The 23501-nt window shown below is 34.8% G+C and overlaps 1 protein-coding gene across 2 annotated transcripts in view; it reads right to left on the reverse strand.

Moving 5' to 3' along the window:
- The window catches only part of Unr (cold shock domain-containing Unr), a 70494-nt gene that overhangs the window by 18399 nt on the left and 28594 nt on the right, over window positions 1–23501 (reverse strand). For both annotated transcript variants that reach the window (XM_085819476.1, XM_085819477.1), the window contains exons 5-11: window positions 22021–22163; window positions 16598–16846; window positions 16425–16508; window positions 13133–13299; window positions 12882–13053; window positions 11018–11161; window positions 6226–6561 (exon numbers count right to left, since the gene is read on the reverse strand). In XM_085819476.1, the coding sequence (XP_085675602.1) occupies window positions 6226–6561; window positions 11018–11161; window positions 12882–13053; window positions 13133–13299; window positions 16425–16508; window positions 16598–16846; window positions 22021–22163 (1295 nt within the window). The remainder of the gene's footprint in view (window positions 1–6225; window positions 6562–11017; window positions 11162–12881; window positions 13054–13132; window positions 13300–16424; window positions 16509–16597; window positions 16847–22020; window positions 22164–23501) is intronic.

Raw genomic sequence — 23501 nt, forward strand, 5'->3', positions numbered from 1 at the left:
TCCTTCAGGAGCATACGCTTTAAGTTCATCTTTACACAAAACTTTGTCAAGGTTCATAGCCACATTTTAGTTAAAAAAATAAGAACCTATAAGCACTTTTCAGAAAAAAAATAAGCACCTGTTTAATTGCATTATACACAACTGCATAACCTTAAAAATTATACTCGTAATTTAAAATATGAAAAATGCAGTATTTATTAAGAGAGAATAAGCATTACCTCAATCATGGAAAATAATTACTTTTTTTAAAATCTTAAATAACAGTTCAATTTACAGAACTAGTTCACAAATTCAACTGTTGAACACTGTAATTCTTCCCTACATGAAAGGAAAGGGAAAAAAAAAAAAAAAAAAAAAAAAAAAAAAACTATGCAGAACTAAACTATATTACAAGATTTAATGATGAAATTTCAGTTCAAAATAGAGGAAATAAATAATAATAAGGCACATTTACTCTATTCGCTTGGAACTTACGAGGGCTATCCAGAAAGTAGATTACGTTTTGGAATAAAAAAATAAACAAAGTATAGGAAACAAATTTTATTATATACAGATGAAAGCCACACTCAAATACTACTTTTCTACATAGTCACCATACAAATTAAGGCATTTATCGTAGCGATGTACGAGCTTGGAAATTCCTTCGTCGAAAAATTCGGCCGCCTGCGCCTTCAACCACTTCGTTACCTCTTCTTGCCTTCCATCTTGCACAAAACTTGTGGTAACCAAGCTTTTCGCTGATGATTTCGTGCAACAAACTTCGCGAAATTTGTGGAAAACTCAAAGAAAGTTCCGTTATTGTGAAATTTCGATTTTCACGGACTTTAGCATCGACTTTTTCGAGAAGTTCGGCGGTCACTATGCTGGGTCTCCCACTTCGATCTTCGTCGTGAACATTGGTTCGGCCATTTTGAAATCTTATGACCCACTGACGCACTCCACCTTCAGTGATAATGTTGTCCCCATACACTTCACGAAGCTGCCGATAGATTTCTATCGGTTTACAGTTTTTTGCAGTCAGAAACCTTATTACTGAGCGCACCTCGCGGGATTTTCAATTAACGCAGACATTTCAAACCGTCACAGTATCTGAACGGAGCACAGCACGGCTAGATGCAGACTGAGCTGCGCAACGCTCTGACCCCAAGATGGCCGCGCTAGCCCCGCCCCTAGCGGACACAGACGGAAACGTAATCTACTTCCTGGATGGCCCTCGTATTATTTTTTTCCATGAAGTAGACTAAACGGCTGTTTACCATCTTTTCAAACAGTTTGCATATGCAACTGGTAAGGGCAATTGGCCGATAGTTAGAGGGATTCCTTGGATCTTTCCCTGGCTTAGCAATAGGAATTACAACAGCTCTCCTTAATGCACTGGGAAAAGTACACTCCTTCCACACTCTATTGTAAAGCGTGAGAAGGGCATTCAGTGACAGATGCTTTAGCATTTCGTAATTCACGCGATCAAGACCCGGAGAAGACTTATGTGTCTGTAACAAAGCTCTCTTTAACTCTAGCACAGTAAAATCTCTATTATAAGGCTCAAAGTTGGAAGAGTTAAAAGCGATGGGATTTTTCTCAGAGCGTTGCTTGATAGAAAGAAATGCAGGTGAGTAATTTCGGCTGGAAGAAACGGCAGCAAATGTCTCACCAATAGTATTCGCAATTTCTTCTATAGAGCTAATCACTCGGCCATCTTTTTCCAAAAAGGAAAGTGAGTGGTCCTTATATATCCCACATACTTTTCTGACTCTCTCCCAAACCCGCTTACTAGGCGTAGAGGATGTTATTGATGACGCATACGAAATCCAGGAATCCCTCTGGCTCTGCCTCCTTACTTTTCTTGCATTTGCTTTGGCTCTTTTAAATGCCATCAGGTTTCGCAGAGTTGGGTATCTACGAAAAATTCCCCATGTTTTTTTCTGTTTTTTCAGTGCTTCATGACAGTCGCGATTCCACCAGGGTTTCGAATATTTCATTATTTTTCCTGATGTTCTAGGAATGGAGAGCATAGCTGCCTGAGTAATAGCAGTTGTAACTGCTTCCACTGCATCATCGATAAGCACATCTTCTACCATGTTCCGTGTGAACTCTGCAGAGGAAGAAAAGAGTTCCCAGTCTGCCCTATCCAGTATGAACCAATGGAGTCTCGACATGGGGTTCGCTCCTCTTCGTGCAAGAGACAAGACAATAGGATAATGATCGCTGTTGTACAGATCACTTCCGACACTAAAGGTGCAAAATGGCAACAGATATGGTGAACAGATGGCAAGGTCGAGAGCGTGAAATGTCCTTGAAGGTTCATGAAAGTAAGTATCCTGCCCATTATTCAGGAGACAAAGGCTATGATCTTCGATCATTCGCTCAACTTGTCTTCCTTGGCAATTTGTATCTTTACTACCCCAGAGCGAGCTATGGCTGTTAAAATCTCCTATTATGATGAAAGGCTCAGGCAGCTGCTCTAAAAGATCATTTAAATCTTCCTGATCAATGTGCTCATTTGGAGGCAAATACAGAGAAACAACTGTAACAACAACATCAAGATTTGTTTGAGTAGCGACAACTTGGAAGGGTTGTCGTCAAAGGAAAGGAACTTGAGGGATAATCCAGTGAGGTGAGGAGACATACACCTCCGCTGGCACGCTCACCTGTAAGGTTATCCTTCCTGACGAGAGAAAACCTCCGAAGTTTTGCATGTTGATCTGGTTTCAGATTTGTCTCTTGTATTGCCAAGCACACAGGATGATAAGCATTTACTACAGCTTTGATGTCAAGCAAATTTCGGTGGAAACCGCGACAGTTCCATGAGACGAGGGTGGCCATTATGATTGATGTTTGTTTTTCCTGTGTTCCTTTTTAGTTTTGCGCGGAAGTAGATGCTCGGGAACTTCCATTCCCTCCTCCACTTCCATACCGTCTGAATCTAGAGATTCAGAATTCATGTCATCAACAGATCGGCTTCTATTTTTGGATACTATTTTTGGATGCACAGTTTTTGGTTTGCTCAAGATTGTTATTTCTTTATTTTGTATGACATGGGTTGGATTTTCCTTTTTCTTGCTTGCAGGCTGCTGGGGTTTATTTGGTGAAGTCTGTACTTATGGAAGTTTGAGTGGCTATAGTGCGTGTTGATTTAACGGCGCCAGCATATGATTTGTTTGATTGAGGCTGTGTGCTTTGAACTTGTCTTCAGGCTTCGGCATATGAAATGTTTCAAGAAAATTTTACGGTCTGAACTTCCTTTTCTAATTTCCATTTAGGACAGGAACGGGAAAATGCTGGATGGTTGCCCTTGCAATTAATACACACACAGTGCTGCAGCGGTGCAATTATCGCTATCGTGGCCAACCGAAGAGCATCGAGCGCACGTCAGGTTCCCATGGCAGGACATCTTGGAGTGGCCAAAACGCTGGCACTGGAAGCATCGCATGGGGTTTGGAATATAAGGTCTTACGGGGCAATTTAAATATCCAGCCTTAATATTCTTCGGCAGATCAGGCGAATTGAAGGTCAGGATCACGTGTTTGGTGTCAATCAACTGACCTTCCTTACGCATCTTGATCCGCTTGGCAGCACAAACCTTTTGGTCAGCTAACTCGGAGATGAACTCTTCTTCTAAAACACACAGAAGGTCGATTTCCGAGATCACGCCTCTACAGAAATTCAGTGTTTTGTGCGCTGACGCAGTTATAGATACCTGTCCAAGTTTGGTTTGTCCTAAAAGTGAAGCAGACTGGGTGGCCGAAAAGGTATCAATAAGCAGGTCTCCCGAACGGAGACGCTTTATGTTCCTTGGCTCAACTATGCACGAATGAATGTATTTGTTTATCAGGAAAGGAGACACATTTTTAAATTCTTTAGAGGAATTGGTAACAACAAAGCGAGGACATTCAGTAGTTTCTTTGGTATTTGCATCGGTATGAATTTTCTTGCTCACAGATTTGTCAATGATTTCAATATCTTTATTTGTGTCATTTGATTCAGGTTTTTTTAAAATAAATAAGGAAGCCATGATTGAAAAATATAAGATTTGGGTCCGACGGCCCCGCCCACCATGGAGCCCAACAAGGGAACACAAGATTCCTGTGTTAGGGCTAGCTGGACCTATACGCAAACTGAAACCCCACAGTTGGCTTTCCTGAAAGCAGGTACTCCCAAAAGCTTGACCCCAAGCCACTGACACAAGGACTAGTGACCAGCCGATTGACACCTGTGAGGACAACTAAGGTGCCTCCCGTTTAGCTGAAGCAGAGGCCAGTGTGTTGGGGACAGTACCTCGCCCCTCAACTACCAGGACCCTCCTTTCCAGCAACACGGGTCTCCCCGCACGGCAAACACGTGGGCAGTTTTCTCGCCACTCGAAAACTAGAGACAAGAGCTGCTCCAGTCTCTCGTGACGAGCCCCAAACTCCGTAGAGAGAAACCACGAGGGAGAAGGGAAGGGAAAAAGTTCCAGCCAAGAGGAGAGGAGACGGAAAAGAGGATAGATCACTGGGGCTCCAGGATCGTGACACCCATCTCATCAAGAAGATGATCCCCTGAAGGGCTAGGGTACCTCGGGATTGCCACACCCATACTCACTAAAGTGAGCCCCTGAGGGCGGAGAAGGGAAGGGAAAAAGATTCCAGTCAAGAGGAGAGGAGACGGAAAAGAGGATAGATCACTGGGACTCCAGGATCGTGACAACCATCTCACCAAGATGATGATCCCCTGAAGGGCAAAAACAAGTAGCCTCAGAACGTTGAAATTTTGTATATAGGACTACTATAACATGTAGATGTGTACCTCGTATTTTGGTTGCAATCAGCCACACCAAACACATATATAAATATATTTATATATATATATCCACTCTGTTACCCGGCTCAGTGATCTCAGTTTCTTTACTCTTATATGTTTGTAAATTGTACATTTTTTGCTTTAAAAATGATTGAATTACGTTGTTTTTTTATCTTCCGGTTAAGGTTTTTGTGCCTTTAGTAAATCTGTGTGCAATATTTTTAGAATTATCAACAATTTTAAAGTTGTTTAAGTGCCACTAAGCCTTTTTTTTTTTTTTACGGCGGCCATTGATTGTTTACATTTGAAACAGCAGACTAGTGGATTTGTTGCCAATCTAGAGAAACTTAGCTTCGCAACAACAAAGATAATGCCTTCATTTATTATTGCCAATTAAATCATGCTTAGTCCTTTCAGGAATTTTTTCGAGGAAATAAGTGTTTAAGATTTACTTCGTAATTTTTAATATAGATATTTTGAGTTTTTATGTATTTTTGCCTTCTCGCGAAGTGAGAACTGAATTAATTGAATGAGAAATACTCAATCGTCTGTGAAAAACTGTTTCTTTTTTGTTTTATTTGCTTAATTTCTTTTATACATGATTCTAGCTTTATTATAGTATTTGAATAGAACATGTGGCAACGATTAGATAATTCTATTCTTTAAATGATATAAATTTTGTGCATTATGAGTTATAATATGAACGAAATATAATACTGTTATGTGAATCTGGCGCCAGAGTGTCGCTATTGTACAAATACTAGAGTGAATTTTAAAGAATGCACCTATTCTATTGTGGTTTATGCGCTGTCGGTGAAGTAGATTTAATTCAATCCAATAAGTTTAAATGAAATGCAAGAAAAAATGCGTATAATTTAATATTCCGTGCAAGGAAGTCATGTGGTGTACACATCAGATTTTTTCTTTCAATAATACTACTCCTAAACACCATTAATATAAAAAACATAGGATAGTCCTAAGCTCCTCAGCCATAAAAATTGATTCTAAAAAGGACTAGAAATCAAAAAGTTTGGGAGCTGCTTAGCTACGCAAACTGTTGTTAAGAGTAGTTCCATAACATCTTAATATTCTGTGTGAAATTGCTATAAATTCTTTTGAATAACAGTGATAAATAAGCTAATCATATGTAATGCTTATAAAAGGACTTCTTCAGAAATGAATTTAATTTTAAAGATGAGAGAAAGATAAAAAAAAAAATAAAAATAAAATATAGTTCCAAGCACTGTATAAATCTGTTATTCTGTTTTGTCACACCACATGATTACCATTTTTTAAATAACAATGTTATAAAATATAATATTAATCATCAATATCTTGTAAATTGTTAAATAAATTCAGATGTACAGTAAAAAAGGAAAAAGGATTTTTAAAAAAGATGTGGGGGGAAAACTGTGAAAGTTGTTGAAAAAATATATAATACTCAACCCTATCTCCAGTTCGAGGATGAGTTCGATGTTCACAGTCTTGGAGATTATAAGATGCTTTTTCTTTCACGCCATTTCTATTAAATGTGATCAAACCTTCATCAGAAGCTTCATCAAAACCATTTTCTTCATCATGAGATTTTTTATTAATCTTTTGAGGGCTATCCGTAGACCAACGAGATGCAGGTTCTCTTTCAACTACTCCAACAAATATGCTGTCATCACAGCTATGATCTTCATTTTTAAGAGATCCATTCACAGAAGAAGAAACATCTATTGTGCCAGGAGGCAGTACTCTAATACGAATTGCATGGCATCGACCAGGAGAGGATGGATCCTAAAATGCAGAAACATAAAGTTAATACTTGACCTTCAAAATATATTGCACAGAAAAGGCTCAAACTTATCTCTGTTTTATCTTACTTTTTTTTAAATACAACTTTTTATTTTTATTTTATTTACATATATCACAGCATGAGAAAAAAAATGCAGCAGGATTAAGCAAATAATTGCATATGAATGTAAATTTATTTTAAGTTCAGCAATACATCAGAATACAATTTACAATTATAAATTTACATAAACATAAGCTTTTTGAAGTTTCCATAAAGAGTTATCATGATGTAAAGAAACACATAATTATCTTATCAGTATTTACACATGATGTTTAAAAAAAAGCCAGAAATAAATACAATTCAAAGTCCAAAAATCCAGATGTCCAATATTCGGAATGATTTAAAGTCTAGACTTCAGAAATAGCAGCAACTGTTTTTTGAAAGAAATTTTTTCTACATGTTTTAATCCATTCTACGAGATACAAAAGTCTGCATCCAGCTGCTTAGCTCATTCATTTTTATTATCTTTCTTGGTATAATCTTGTTGTTTTTTTTTTGCTGTGTTTTAGGTGAAATGAGTATATATCATCTCTTAGACGAAGACATGCGAAGAATTATGGGTAGGCTTGAGGTAGGGCAGTCCGAAGCTCGGGTTGCAAGGAAACTGGATGTAACAACAAGTGTCATCTCTAATTTGTGAATCGGTTTAAAAACTGCGAGACAGTATCCAGAATAGCAAGACAAGATCACCTGAGAGCCATAACGACCAATGATGACTGGCATTTGGTACTTTCAGGCAAGTGCCAGAGGACATCTACAGCTATACAACTGTCTCGTGACCTTGCTACTGCCACAGGAATATCAGTTTCACGGAAGACAGATGCCAGAAGGCTCCATGAGACAAGACTACATGCCAAAAAATATGTTACTTTTATCCCACTCACTCCCACAAAACAGAGCATTTACAATGTTGCATACAATACCAACAATGGACAGAGCTTTAATGGGCTAATGTTCTCTTCACCAATGAGTCCAGATTCAGTCTACAAGATTCTCAGTGATTAGTGATATGGATGGCACTTGACACCAAATACCATCCCAAGCAACATCATGGAAAAGGACCAATATGGTGGCGGAGGAGTGATGGTCTGAGCAAGGATCATGCAAGATACCCAGAGATACAGGCAGGAGACTATAGACTTCTACGTGTTACTTTTCAAGGATGTTGTTGGTTCTGAGTTCATTTTTATGGACAACAATACCCGACCACATAGGAACCACCTGGTTGAAGACTATCTCAGAAGCGAGGATATTCACCGAATTGATAAGCCAGCCAAATTTCCCGACTTTAATCTTACTGAGGTTGAAAAATTTCGATTGATAATTTACGGGGAATTCTCAATACAGCAACTACAGAATGTGAACAATGAAACTTTGTAACTGAACAAGAAATTATGTTGATATATAGAAGGGAAAGTACTAGCCCTGAAACAAAGCAACTTAAACAAATCATACTAAAAGAAATGTTTAAAAAGTAAACAAATAAATATTGATTCCCTCAAGGTCATAAATGCTTCATTACTTCACAAACCCATATTTCCCATTTTTAATTTAATAATTTCTACATATCATCTTACTAGACTTAAACCGATGATCTAATATTAAAAACCAGATTTGGAATCACCAAAGTCCCTAGTCCAAATCTCAGACTTTGCACTGTGTTACCATGTACCAGAGGAAATAAATACAGTGGATGGACAAAAATATGGAAACGACTTGTGAAATGCATGTTTGAAAAGAAAGATTGATTTTAATGAAATATGTAGGTGGCGCTGACGTTTTTGACAACTGATGCCACCTACACAACTTCGTAAATGTGCTAAACAGTTCAGTTGTTGTCGGGGTACTGTTATGTGAGGTTGTCATTGCATTATGTCAGAATTAACAGACTTTGAACGTGGGCAAATTGTTGGAGCATGTATGGTAGGTGCTTCCGTAAGCAAGGTAGCCGAGGTGTTTAGTGTTTCAAGAGGTACTGTATCGAAGATTTATTCCGCATATTTGATAAGCAGAAAAACATCATCTGATAAATCACAGCACGGACGAAAGTGTGTCCTGAGTGATCGTGACAGACGATCATCAAGAGCAATTGTGACGAAAAATAAGAAGACCACAGCTGCAAAAGTTACTGCTGAAATGAATGTTGTGTTACCGAACCCTGTGAGTACCAAAACGATTAGAAGGGAGCTTCATAAACAGGGAATTTCTGGCCGTGCTGCAATTGAGAAGCCACTCATCAGTGATGCTAATGCCCGTAACAGGAAAAGGTGGTGTTAAGTCATAAAGCCTGGACTATAGAGCAGTGGAAGCGAGTAATATGGTCTGACGAGTCTTCTTTCACATTGTTTCCCACTTCTGGCCGAATTTACGTCTGGAGAACGCCATCTCAAGCCTTTAATACAGACTGCTTGTTGCCAAGAGTGAAACATGGCGGGGGTTCTGTTATGGTTTGGGCAGCCATATCTTGGTTCTCTGCTAGCCCCATGATAACTGTGTCAGGGCACATGACTGCCAAGACTTATGTGAACATTTTGGCCGATCAAGTTCATCCCATGGTACAAACTTTGTTCCCCGATGGTGATGGTGTCTTCCAAGACGACAAAGCCCCTGTTCACACAGCTCACATTGTCCAGGACTGGTTTTCTGAGCACGAGGATGAGTTGTCCCCTCTCCCCTGGCCACCACAGTCACCAGACCTGAATATTATCGAACCTTTGTGGTCTACATTGGAACGAAAAGTGCGTTCTCGTTATCCACCCCCAACATCGTTATCTGAACTTGCCACCGTTTTGCAGGAAGAATGGTATAATATTCCCTTGGCAAACATACAGGAACTGTATTTATCCATTCTGAGAAGACTGCAAGCTGTTTTGGATGCCAACGGGTTTCCTACACCATATTAAGCAAAGAAACATGTTTTTTTAAAGGTGTTTCCATATTTTTGTCCAACCCCTGTATATTTCATATAATTTTTACATGCATTTTAAGATATATAATTTTCTACAGAAATAATCTTCAAACTAAAACACAACACACACCAAAACAAAATCATTTCTGGAATTATTTTAGATTGCAATGCATAAATAATTTAAAATACGAATAAAAATATTTATTAAATTATTAACTTTATTAAAGTTATTATTATTAAAATTAACTTTATTAAAGTTATGAAAAGTTAAACTGTACACTATATCAGAGCTTCAATCCCTCCCTCACATATCCATCATATGATATTTGGTTCATCAAAGCAATTCGATTAACTAGATTAATTTTCCTTAATTTCTTAGAAGATATTAAGCAAATAGAGAGGTGGTGAAAAAGTAGGTATACAGTTATAATAGATATTATAACTGGAGGAGGCGACAGCATCATCTAGGTTAGAAAGTTCCTGTAGATCTTTGGGGCATCTGAAGCAATGTTTAGGTTTGAAAATATATCAGCCAAGATTACTTCATAGATCATTAAAAGTTAATCCATATCGCCGATTACAATTATGTGAGGTAATGCTGAATGCAAGAAGACGACTGATGACATGACTAATTTCAGGAAAAGTGAGCCAAGAAATTAATAACAATAAAAATATATATGTGACAAAGTGTGCTTAAGTATAGAAACCAGACTGCAAGAATGTTTAAATGCTGAAGGTGGTAATTTGAGAACCTCAGAAATTGCACTTAATTGTAATTCCTATATCACCCTGATTATATAATACATAACTATTAATAACCATTACATACTATATAACTATTTATATATACATAAAAAGAGCTATTACAACTGTATATCTACTTTAGCACTGCCCTGTATTAGTATTATTTGTAAAAAAGAGAGAAACACTATGCTTCCACATGAAATATAACAGAAAGGGAAGGAAACTAGAGAGTGACATGAGTAAGATTATCATTTCTGCTGTGCAAGATATAATAACAGAAAAAAAAAAAAAAAAAAAAATCGGAATATGCACTGAATTAGCATTCACAGTTTTGCAAAACCACAATTTGACTTAATTTTGTACATTAGAGGAAAAAATAATTCCTAGTTTGGTCCAGAACACTTATTTATTTATTTATTTTTAAGAATTTACTAAAATCCGGTTTTTGTTGCAGTCTGGCACTAAGCCTCAATTTTGCATCAGCATTTAAAGCAAATCTGGCAGTATATTTTTTAAACAATTTGTAGGAATTCAGTGAAGCATAAATTGCTAAATGCAATTTGTAGCAAGTGGCACAGCAAATTGCAACGCTATTTATAGATAGATAAAGATCTTTGGGGCATCTGATGCAATGTTTAGGTTTGAAAATATATCAGCCAAGATTACTTCATAGATCATTGACCCATATCGCCAATTACAATTATGTGAGTGATGCTGCAACAATGCTGAAAAGATCTTTATTTTACCTGAGCCACTGTGAATTCAACTTCATCTTGAGGTTTGATAGATTCTTCAGGATTTATCAGCTCACTAAGACGGAAATATAAACGAACATCTCGCTGTCCATATGTAATAAAGCCAAAGGTCTCTTTTACTGCTGTAACAAATCCCTAGAGAGTAATTACAATTATTATTTTAAAAGAAAAAATCACATTCAATAAAATATTCATAAAGCCAATGAAAATATTTTTAATGAAAAAGATTAATTTAGTCATAATTAATGTAAAAATTGGCTGCAGAAAACCAGAACAATGTTAAATTTTAGAAGAATAAAAGTCTATGCAAGACTTCTGTACAACAAAATTTCATTTAAACAAATATAATATATAATAAACAACAATTATTTAATTCATATTTATATGAAATACTTAAAACACAAATATTATTAAATTTATAATGTTAGAACTTATAGATTGAGCTTATCAATTTTATTTATTATTCAGGTTTATATTCAAATGTTAAATTTAAGCCATTAATATCACAGATACTAACATCACAAAATAGATTATGTAGCCAGTATTTCTAAACTATAACATATATTATTGAAAAATGATACATAGCCCTTAAAATGTGATTCAAATATACTTAACCATAAGCCCCAGTGTTGAGATTGAAATTATTTCATCTGAAAAGAACTTAAATGAAAAAGTTAATTTATTATCCAGCACTTCTAATTATTAGTGCACCTTTCAAGATTTATCAGTTGGTATAAATGAACGAACTGATAAATCTTGAAAGGAAACATATTTCACTTTCTTATCTGTCTCTTTTGGAGGTATTTATAGGGATGTGGGAGAAATTTTACACTCTAGTCAGTATTTTTCAGCATAAAACATAATATACCAAAGCATAATATTAAAATTTAATAATTAATTTATTATTAATTTTTCAAAACACTCTGTACATAATAAAATAAAAATGTTTACTCAAATATACTTATTTCTGTGCAGAAGTAAATGCTACACAATAACGTTACAAGAAAAAAGATCACGCGGTTAGCCAAATGAGTCCCCTTTAGTAACACTGAAAGAAGGACTGCATCTCAAAAATGTAAAATGCTTCTTGTATGGTGGGACTACAAAAGAATTGCATACTATGTATTATTGTCACCAAATCAAAAAATAAATTTGGAAAAATACTGCTCCCATATGGCATAAACTGAAGTTAAGTGCCTATAACTGACCAATCGTCATTGGATTGTCTTCCATCATGACAATGCTCAGCCCCACATTTCAATGAACACTGGTCAAAGACTTGAGTATGAGGGGAATATCCTCTGTCACCTCCCCACCCACTTTAACCTTCTCAGATTTTCATCTTTTCATGTCACTTTAAAATTATCTGAATGGGTTTAAGTTCACTTCTTTCGAAACTGTCAAAGAGCACCACAATAATTTCTTTACGAATGAACATTTTTATTAAAAATATAATAAAAGGAATTTCCTAGTTGCCAGTGAAATAGTAAAAAGTCTCAGAATAAAATGGTGCTTATGTGATTCAATGAAATTTCCACACAGTTTTGTATTTCTTCATTTGTATTTATCATCAAGAACTTTCCTGATGACCCAATAAATATTAAAGTAGATGCCTCTAATACCTACGAAACTTCTTTTTGTTTATAATCAACTCACTGTATAATTTTTTCAATACTGAACTTGGGATAAATAGTTACTGTCTTACAAACACACATGTGCTGTTATGGTTAACCACTTGATATGGAATTATCAGAAAGCTATCTATACTCATTACATTAAAAAATAATAATGTAGATATTATACACACAAAAGGACATTATTTACATTTCAAGTTGATTCATGAAAATAAACTTGCCTGTTCTCTTTTTTCTTTTGAAAATGTCAGTTCATTGATGAGAAGTTCGATATTAGTAGCTCTTTGAAGATTATCTCTACGATCTGTTGCTATATTGAACTTAACCCAGTCTCCAACTTGCAATGTATAATCGGCTTTTGGATCACGATCTCCAAATGAGTAATATATAACACTAAAAGAAATTAAGTTTTTATTTTTCTAATAATTCAAGCAGGATTATGTTACTAGTTTTAGATCAAAAGAAGACTTACCCATCATTCAACTGACACTGAATCTTTCCAGGAAAAGCATCACTAGATCGATTTCTTCCTTTTTCTAATGCTTCAGTTATTTCACCAACCAGAATTTCAGGGTTTACATCTTCAAAAACCACTGTTCCCTCTGGTAGTGTTACTACATTTACAGCAACTTCTTTATTCTAATTTTTTTAAAAATGCATCTTAACACTCAATTCATGATTTTCAATCAATTTCAATCAAAGAACTATGTTTAATCATATTTTATAAAATGTTCTAAAAATAGAAACTTACAGAAATAATAAAAACTGTTCTTTAACCCTTTGCGGCGCACTATATGTTAACGTCGGAATTTAGACAAAAAAAGTTGTATGCAATCTATTTAGTTCTGAAGGAGTATACAGGTAAAATTTTGTAAAAATTTCACTTAGCGTTTCAATTCTGTGGGTGTTGAGGTGGAACACTGCGCCGCCAGAGCTTTTAAAAGTGCGACTAAGCGAGCGTTGCAGTGAAGCACAAAAATGAGTAGAAGCATTTGTAAAAGAATTAAAAAACTCTGTATTATGGCTGTATACATGGTTTCCTGGATATACACAATATTCTTGAATATATACAGATAAATAAGATAAATATCTATATACACAAGCCCTATATACAAAAATATTTACAAATTTTCGGAAAGAGTTAGACCTTTCTGTGCCATTTATGGAAAATAAATAATAAAAAAATTTACTACGATTAATATTAACAATAAAGAAAAATAAGCCTATAATATATACGAGGCGTGTTCGGAAACTAAGTATCGTTTTGAAAAAAAAAAATAGTAAAACAATTTTTTCGAATCCAATTTTATTTTTACATGAAAATGCATGTCTTAAACTATTTTTCAACATAGTTTCCACCAATGATCAAACACTTGTCATAGCGGGTGACCAGTTTTTGTATACCATCGTCAAAGAAACTTCCCGCCAGTTTCGATAACCACGACTCCACAGCATTTTTCGTGTCATCGTCAGATCCAAAGCGCTTGCCACCAAGCTCGCGCTTCATGTGCAGGAACAAGTGATAGTCGGACGGCGCCAAGTCCGGGCTGTAAGGCGGGTGATCGAACTGCTCCCAATGAAACTGTCGAATTAATGATTGAGTGACACCAGCAGTATGGGGCCAAGCATTGTCATGGAGCAACACAATTCCTTTACTCAGCATTCCTCTTCGTTTGTTTTGAATGGCACGCCTTAGTTTTGTTAAAGTCTCACAATATCGTGCCGCATTAATGGTTTCACCTCTGGGAAGAAATTCAGTAAGCAAAACGCCTTTCCTATCCCAGAAGACAGTGCACATGATTTTTTGTGATGACATTGTCACTTTGAACTTTTGTTTTTTTGGAGAATGAGTGTGTCTCCACTCTATCGATTGTCGTTTCGATTCTGGAGTGAAATGACACACCCAAGTTTCATCACCTGTCACAATTTGGTTTAAAAAGTTTTCTTCCTCATCACTATACCGTGTGAGAAATATCAGGGCACTACCAAGTCGCTTTGTTTTGTGAACATCAGCGAGCATTTTTGGAACACATCGGGAACACAGTTTGCGATAATTCGAGCGGTCAGACACATTTTCGAACAAAACAGTACATGAAATTTGTGGAAATGCCTCTGAAAGAGTTGTCATTGTGAAGCGTCTGTTCTCATGAATTGCTTCATCAACTTTCCTTACCAAATCATCGGTGACAACAGAAGGCCGACCACTATTCTTACCCACTTTCTCACCATTCCATCACTTATCGCTTATTCACCGTAAACTTCTGTCACTTGACGATAAATTTCGGCTGGTTTAACATTCCTCGTGTTCAAAAATTTAATCACGGCACAAATCTTACAGTCAGTGGGAGAACTAATTGCCTTAAACATTTTGAATGTGCACAGCAAACTGAAGACACAACATAGAGCAACTAAACTGGCGACAATTGAAAGTCAGTGAACAAGAAAGACTAGTGCGCATACGCGGGACGCCTACCACAGCGCTGCGACGGCACTAAAATGAAACGGTACTTAGTTTCCGAATACGCTACGTACATACACGAAAAATATCTACACAATTATTGAAAATAAACCGGAACGAGGCTAAAATGTGACAGCAAAAAATTCCCGCAGGTATAAGTAAAAATGAGTCAAGCTACTAATAAAATTCCCGCCTAAAAACTACTCCCAAAAAATTCGAGATTCCAATATTAGGGCTTTGATAACACAAAACACATATCACCCCTCAATACTGCTTTGTTTGAATTCATTCCCCCCCCCCCCAAACAACGGAAACAGAAAACGTAAACAACAGATTGTCTCTCCTAAGCACAGATGTTCTGATTCGTAACAGCATGAGATCGCTAAAGGCGCAGTGTTCCCGCTAATGGAACACCTGGTTTCATTCAATTATTCTGCATATGGTTTTTGTATGAAAGATTAAAAAAATATAGAACAAATAATTTGGAGTACAGCCAGCAAAATTATGCCTATTTTTTTTCCAAATAAAATTATTTATATCATTAAAAAATATAGAAAATTACTTGAAAAAGTGGATTTTAATAACACATAATAAATGAAAATTCTGTGTCTCCTTGTGATATGTTGCTATCTACTGTTTAAAAAGAAAAGTTCAAAGTATATTATAAAGGCATTTTTATCTATTTACGGTTAAATTTAAAGGTTTCAGAAGCGATTCAATTTGGGTGTTCCATGTAGTGGAACACTGAACCGCAAAGGGTTAATGAAAGGCACTTTCAAATATTTAAAAAAAAATATGGAATAAAGGCAAACAAAAATTTCTCTGGATTTTTTAAAAATAATGTATACTTTACCGAGTATATCTGCTAAAAATATACTTGGTACATAATGTTGATTATATATGGATTGTTCAATTTTTTCAGAAAATTTTCAAATGATTGAATGCATTAATGATAGACATAAAATAATGATTTTTACAAATATTAAAAAACAATAAAGCACAAACATCATAAATTGCAAATTAGACAAAATTTAAAATCTAAAATATATTAACACAATTTTTTCTTTATTAAAACATATATCATAAACAAACTGCAAATTTGATATTCTCAAATTTGATTTCGATAAATACTGAAGCATTTTTTTCAAAATTAAAACATCCATTTAGTAAATCACTAAAAATAAATCTAAATTAAAATTACACTGAATCAATTATTCACACTTTTAACCAGAAAATCTAAAAGTATTAGGCATAAATTATAAATACAACTAAATACTAAAATTGTGAATGACATATAAAAACTTACATTCCTTGTTTGAATGCTAAATTCAACATCATCTCCTAAACTCAGATTTCTGAAGGATTTACATTCACTCGAATGAAAGAAAATCTTAAAAAAATTTTAAAATATCACATTAATAAACACATAAAAACAAAATAAGCATGAAGATTTCATCACAGATTACATTCACAACATACCTCTTTAACTACATCTGCCCTTTCAATAAATCCAAATGTTTCTTTCAAAGCACAAATTACACCCTGGTAGCGTGCAGGTAATGGTTTTTCTAATCGTATATTATGAGCTCTTAAATTTCCAGTATTTTTGTCAGTTGCCAGTCTAAATGTAACTTTATCTTGAGGGTGGAGTTCAACATTTCCATCAATATCTTCAGCATAGTAAGGTAAAAAGAAGCATTCACCACGGCTTTCATATGCAACTCTGCCCTAAATTAAAATTAACAATTTCATATTTTGAATGTAAATTTTATCATCCAAAAAGTGTATTACTCAACTTATATACAGGCAAACAAGAATTGTAATACTATTTTTTAAAAGACTAAATTATTTAAATTAGGCTAAGCTTCATTTCAGTGCCCATGAGAAGTCCCATATTAAGGAATAAAACACAAATAAAAGATTAAACTAATACGAGTGCAAAAAGTGTCACACAGCAACCTGCCTCTCATAGCCTGCTTTCATATGTCCTCCGTGCCATAAGAGAGAAGTGGAAGGATAGATTTCTCCTAATGAATCAAATTAATAAGAGATTATACTTATGTGTTAGTTTTAATTCAATTTAAATCTACAATTAGTCTTGTACCACAACTTTTTAAAAGTTATTTTGCAAAATTTGTTTAATATAGTTTCCTTTTAAGACTATAAGAACTGTTTTATTGTCCCTTAAGTATTTTTATAACTTGTGGAAGTTTAATAATAATGGATAGCATTTGATTTTTGTAAGAAAAAACTTTTTATGTATAAAAAAGTTTAGTAAATCAAAAAGTGCCTCTCAGGCTCAAGGCGCTCAAACGAGTTCCGAAACATATTGCGCCCGAAGGAGTGGTAAAAGAATGAACTAACAAAATATACACTTTGGTTCTTCAGATTTTATCCAAATGCAATATTTAATATATTTATCATATATACATTATACATCTTGGTACAAATACATTAGGCTCTAGGTAACAATAAACTTGATACTAGGATTTTAATAGTAATAATATTCAACCTAGTACCATTTAAAATGTTAACGATCTGATCGGTCATATTAACTATAAGAAAATATGAATAATAATAGTATCTAACAACTGCTGACATATGGTTATACACTGAAGGGCTAAAACATTACGAAAACCTACTCAATAACGTGTTGTGCAACCTTTGGCCTGCAAAACAGCTGCAACTCACCTTGGCAAGGATGCCACAAGCTCTTGGTAGTTGTACAAAATGTCTAAGTAGCAGCCATGCAAAGTTGAGATATTCCGACATGGTGGTGTGCGAACTCTTAGCTACCACTCAATGACATCCCAAATGTGCGCTATTGGGTTAAGATCTGGCAAATTAGGTGATCAGGACATTAATTGGAATTCATCCTTATGCTCCTTGAACCACTGTTTACACAATTCATGCCTTCTGATATGGAGCTTTGTCTTGCTCGAAGGTTCCATTTCCAGTTGGGAAGATAAGATGTCATGTAAGGGTGCAACTAATCTGCAATTATGTTCATAGTCTGCAGCTTTTATATTCTGTTCTTCCAGAACTATGGGTCGCAGACCCACCCACGAGAACATCCCCCACAGCATAAAACTGCAACCACCAGCCTGTGTATGACCTGCTGTAAAGGAGTGGGTGGCAACTGTTGGAAGTTGCCAGTTATGCGAGTGTCGGGATAGGGAAGTTGCCAGTTGTGAGTGTGTCACGGTAATGCATCTGGAAGACAGCATACCTAGACACAACTATCGACATGGTAAATGAGAAATTGAGATTCATTCGACCAGGTAACTATCTTCTACTTATCCATGGTCTAATTCTTTATGTTCCTGGGCCCATTGTAGCCAAGGTTGACAATGACGCTTGGTCAACAGAGGCACACGGTGCACAGCCCCATATGCAACAGTGCCGACTGAAGTGCGTGTTCCAAAATACTTGCACTTGGGCCTGCATTACATTGGGCTGCCGGCTGAGACACTGTATGGTGCCGATTTTGCTGTACCAAGCAGGACAGTCATCGACATTCTTTTTCCTTGATGACGCGTGGATATCCAACACCATGATATCTACTGCTGATTTCACCATCATTTAGCCACTTTGCATAAATGTTAACAACAGGAGATTATGAATAAACTATTAATTTATATTAACACACTGATTGCCAATCACGCGCCAGCGCGTGACGTTTTGTTATTAGCAAGGAGCCAATCACGCGCCAACGCGTGATGTGGGGTGATGTCTCAGCAGCCAGTCACGTGCTGGCGTGAGAAGATCCTATACTTGTTATTCATTCTCCAGTTCAATTTGGCATTGCATGAAGGGCATTTCTTCTGGTATTGGCATGGAGTGAAAATTAGAAACTATGTATAAATAATCGCGATTTTGAAATTATTGTTTTATTTTTTATTGAATCGCGATTTTGAAATTATTGTTTTATTTTTTATTGAAAAAATAAACTTTTAGTATGAGTTATAGAGATGATAGTGCAGGGCCTTTGCGCCCGAAAAAAGAAAAGTTCAATATAAAAAGGCTCTTACGGATGATGAAATAGCAAATTTGTTGGCTGAGCTATCAGATGAGTACCCGAGCGATTTTAGTTATGACAGTGACAAAGAATGCATTCCTCCGACAGGTACCCATGATATTTCGGATTCTGACGATGATGAAGAACGAATCGTGCAAGAGTCTGCATGTCAGCAGGATGATTCAACTATGGTAGAAAACGTTATTTGGGAAAATGATTCAACATCAATGAAAAAATTTCCTTTCATAAAATCTGAGTGTTTGCTCCAACCTGTTTCAGGTAACAATCCTAGAGATTTCCTTCGTCATTTTTTCACTGATCGTATTTTGGAAGAAACAGTTGCTGAAACTAATGATTATGCTTATAAAGTACTTTTTCACAAGGAAAAAAAGAAACATTCTCGCATCGATGCTTGGAAGAGCACCACAAAAGAGGAACTCTTGGCATTTGTGGGATTGATCATACATATGGGAACTATATGAATCAACCGTATACAAGATTACTGGAAAACAGATTCACTGTTTGGTTTACGTGTATTTTCAGAAAATATGAGCAAGAATCAGTTTTTGTTGTTACTGAGGGCATTGCACTCCCAGAATATTACACAAAATTGGACATTGCACAAAAATCCCAGATCAGAATACAGAGCTTCCAAAGGATCAACTGTATAAAGTAAGAGATATGGTGAATTAATTTGTTCAACACACGAGTATCTGAAATATATTACCCAGGGCATGAGATTAGTTTAGATGAATCAATGGTATTGTGGCGTGGACGGCTTATATTCAGACAGTATATTCCAAATAAATGTCACAAATATGGTATCAAGTTGTACATGATCACAACTCCTGATGGTATGGTTCTGAAATTTATGATATATACAGGCATGATGGATGATTCTGGCGGAAAAGAACACGAAAAAAAAGTCGTTATGAATGTCCTCGAGGGAATGCTGGATGTAGGACATAGCATATTTATGGACAATTATTATAACAGCCATGAACTGACAAAATGTCTTGCTGATAGGAAAACTCATTGCACTGGGACAATCAGAAAGAAAAGAAAGACATTTCCAAAAGAGGTAAAGGAAAAAAAAAAAAAAAAAAAAAAAAAAAAAAAAAAAAAACTGAAGAAAGCGCAAATTGTAGCAAAGTATGCTAATGGTGTGATGATTGCAAAGTGGCAGGATAAGAGAGACATCACTTACATTTCCAATGAATATAAAAATGATATGGTGGAAATAACAAACAAAAGAGGTGAAATTAAATCGAAACCTCTACCTGTAATTCAATATAATAAATTTATGGCCGGTATTGATAAGCAAGATCAGATGCTTGCTTATTATCCTTATGAGAGAAAAACAATTAGGTGGCCCACGAAAATATTTGTGCATATTTTGCAAATAATGATGAACAATTCCCACTTTATCTATAATAAGTACTCCAATGAAAATACATCACTGTATGACTACCGTTTATCCGTGATACGAAGTTTACTAAAACAGCCATCTGTTCTTCGTGCTCCTGTGTGTGATCAGTCTGAATCTGAACATGTGCTGAGTACACGGGAAGAAAAAAAAGATGGAAAAATTCTAAGAAAGCAATGCAAAAGTTGCTATTCCCAAGAGAAACGTAAAGATACAATATATGTTTGCAAATTTTGTCAAGGATCTCCCGGGTACTGCTTAGATTGTTCAAAGATAATACACAAATAACATGCTAGATGTATCTGTATAATGTCTTTGTAATTTTCTTGTTATAAATTCCTTTGTAATATGTATAATTGTCTGTAATACATATTGATATAAAAATAATGCGTACTGTCACTTATTTTTCTTATTTAAATTAACTTTTTGCATTCCACGCGCCAACGCATAATGTAGCATTTGGGGAAAATTTTGACATGTAGTGCCAATCACGCACTGGCACGTAATTAAAAAATTCTTTAATAAAAGGCTTAAATAATACTTAAGGATCACATAATTATCTTTTATTAATATTTTTAAATCATACTTCTTATAAGTATGTTGGCATCTGGATACAATTTACATCCATATGGGTGGCAATAACTATCAATCTAACTCTAGTGACTGGCAGTCAATGTGTTAACAAGTCTTCAATAGCATATCACAGTTGGAAATTTAATAATAATTTTGACTTTGGATCTGCAAATATTATCCAAAAAGCTTCTTCCGTTGGTGAATTGGATTTTCTTGAGGCTTTTCATATTCACAAAGATTTAGCATATTTTGTGAATGATTTTAAGTCCAATCTAGTCCTTCCTAACGCTTTTAAAATTCTATTAACACAATTCTTGGTTGTTATTTTTGCCGATAGATGGCGTTGCCTCCTCACACATGGTACTACCACAGGGTATAAAAAATCGTTACAGAGAGGTTGCTTTCTCTTTCTAGTAATTTCGTTCTCCTGATGAGGAGGGACCCGTAGCTGCCCTAAAAATCAATTGTCTTAATAAATGTACGCGAAATACAAAGTTGTTATTGCGATTTTGATTATTTTATAATTGTTCATTTAATTTTTCCTGCTCTTATATCATGTCAAAACAAAGATATAAAAATATGAGTTTATTAAAGTCAATAAACCTAACAAATGAAAATTTTATCAAAATACATTATTTTCTTAGTTTAACCTATTAAAAAGCATAGTAAATTTATTAATCACATTTAATTTTAAATATTCTTAAAAACATGAATACAACAAAAGGATACAAAATATAAAATTTTTTAAACCATCCAGGTTTGTATATTTATGCATTTTTAAAATAATTTTCAGACCAAAAATCCTTATAAGCATTAAATATTTTTTTATTTGGAAGATTAAAAACTGTCAGTATAATTATGTATACAAATATAAATGGTATATACCTCTCTATTATCCTTTATTTCAGTAGTTATGAAACCAAAAACACGTTCTTCCATTTTATCCACCTCTGATGTAATTTTCCACACTGCGCTAGCTATTGGTTTTCCTGTACGTCGATCATATGTCATTTCAAATTCTACTGCATCTAACAATAGAAATCAGGAAATCAGAACTTAATACATAAAAGCTTTATTACATCAAAGAATATAATTTATTGCTGCACAATAAAAATAGATGGAAACAAAGGGAAAAGAATTCTGTAATTAATTTCACCACAGTATTCACATTATATAATCATCAAAGAATAATGGTAGATGTCATACATCCAAATCGCATAACTAAAAATGCGAATTTTTTTCTTTCAGCTTTAAAATACTAACATAACTGGTGGTTAGCTAGATGCCAACTCTTTACAATAATTTAAAATACATCAAATTTGCTTCTGAATAAAGGCCTAATACCTCAGTTTATTTTCAGTGACATTTTATTAGCATTATCTTTAATCACATAAACACTTCAAAAAGGATATATAATTTTTAAAAATCAAGATTTCATGATAAAATTGCTTTCCACATTTGTAAAATAATATATTCATATCATGTAACAATGAGCAACGAAAAAGGAATTGGCATTAATTAATATTATAGGAATTAAAGCTAATCTAGAGAAATAACTCCACAAAATATTTATCACTCCACAAATATAATTAAAATAAAATAAAGAAAATGAATTTCTTTTATTTTTTTATTTGAGATGATTCCTCTCCTCTTCCAATTAAACATTTGTCACATTTTTGTATCAATACTTTGCCTAGTGTTTACATTTGATTATCCATTTCATTAACCAAATGTAATATCAGATATAATTTAAAATTTCATATATCTAATAGATGGACAATTCCTCTACAAGGGGTCTCACTCAAGGTAAAAAAGACATCTCCATATTTAGCCATGAATCTTGAGTGTATTTTTGGTCTAGTTACTAATATATAAGTGGACAAAGGAAATAAAATTTTGTCTAGCATAAAACAATCCTCCAGCATTTACTACACACGTTGAGAAGGAAATATATCGGTGGTCTCCTTCACACTAGATAACATATCTCCTTAAACTTTTTATCTTTATTTTGTCAACCATGAGAATCCAAAAACTTCTTCTCATCTCTACAAAATGAACATCATTTCAGGAAGGCAGATTACACTGCATGAATCTTACGCAGAAAATGCAAATAAATGTAATTTCAGTAAAAAAAATACAGATATTCACATTATTTGAAGTAACGATAAGAACAGAAATAAAAATATTTAAAATTTGATTTTGAGTTTTAAAATCTTAAGGTTCTGTAAAATATTTTGAAGATCACAGCTCCAGCTGCTTAACAGCTTCAAATAGAAAGGCATACAGTTTAATGCTAGAAATGGAAACAGTCAAAAAGAGCACATTACAATCAACAATGATTCATCAACAACTTAGTACTTGGGATT

The sequence above is a fragment of the Stegodyphus dumicola genome, chromosome 6 (genome assembly GCF_044657685.1).
Source record: "Stegodyphus dumicola isolate Sdum_Otavi_A_Nest chromosome 6, ASM4465768v1".
In the NCBI taxonomy this organism is placed as follows: Eukaryota; Metazoa; Arthropoda; class Arachnida; order Araneae; family Eresidae; genus Stegodyphus; species Stegodyphus dumicola.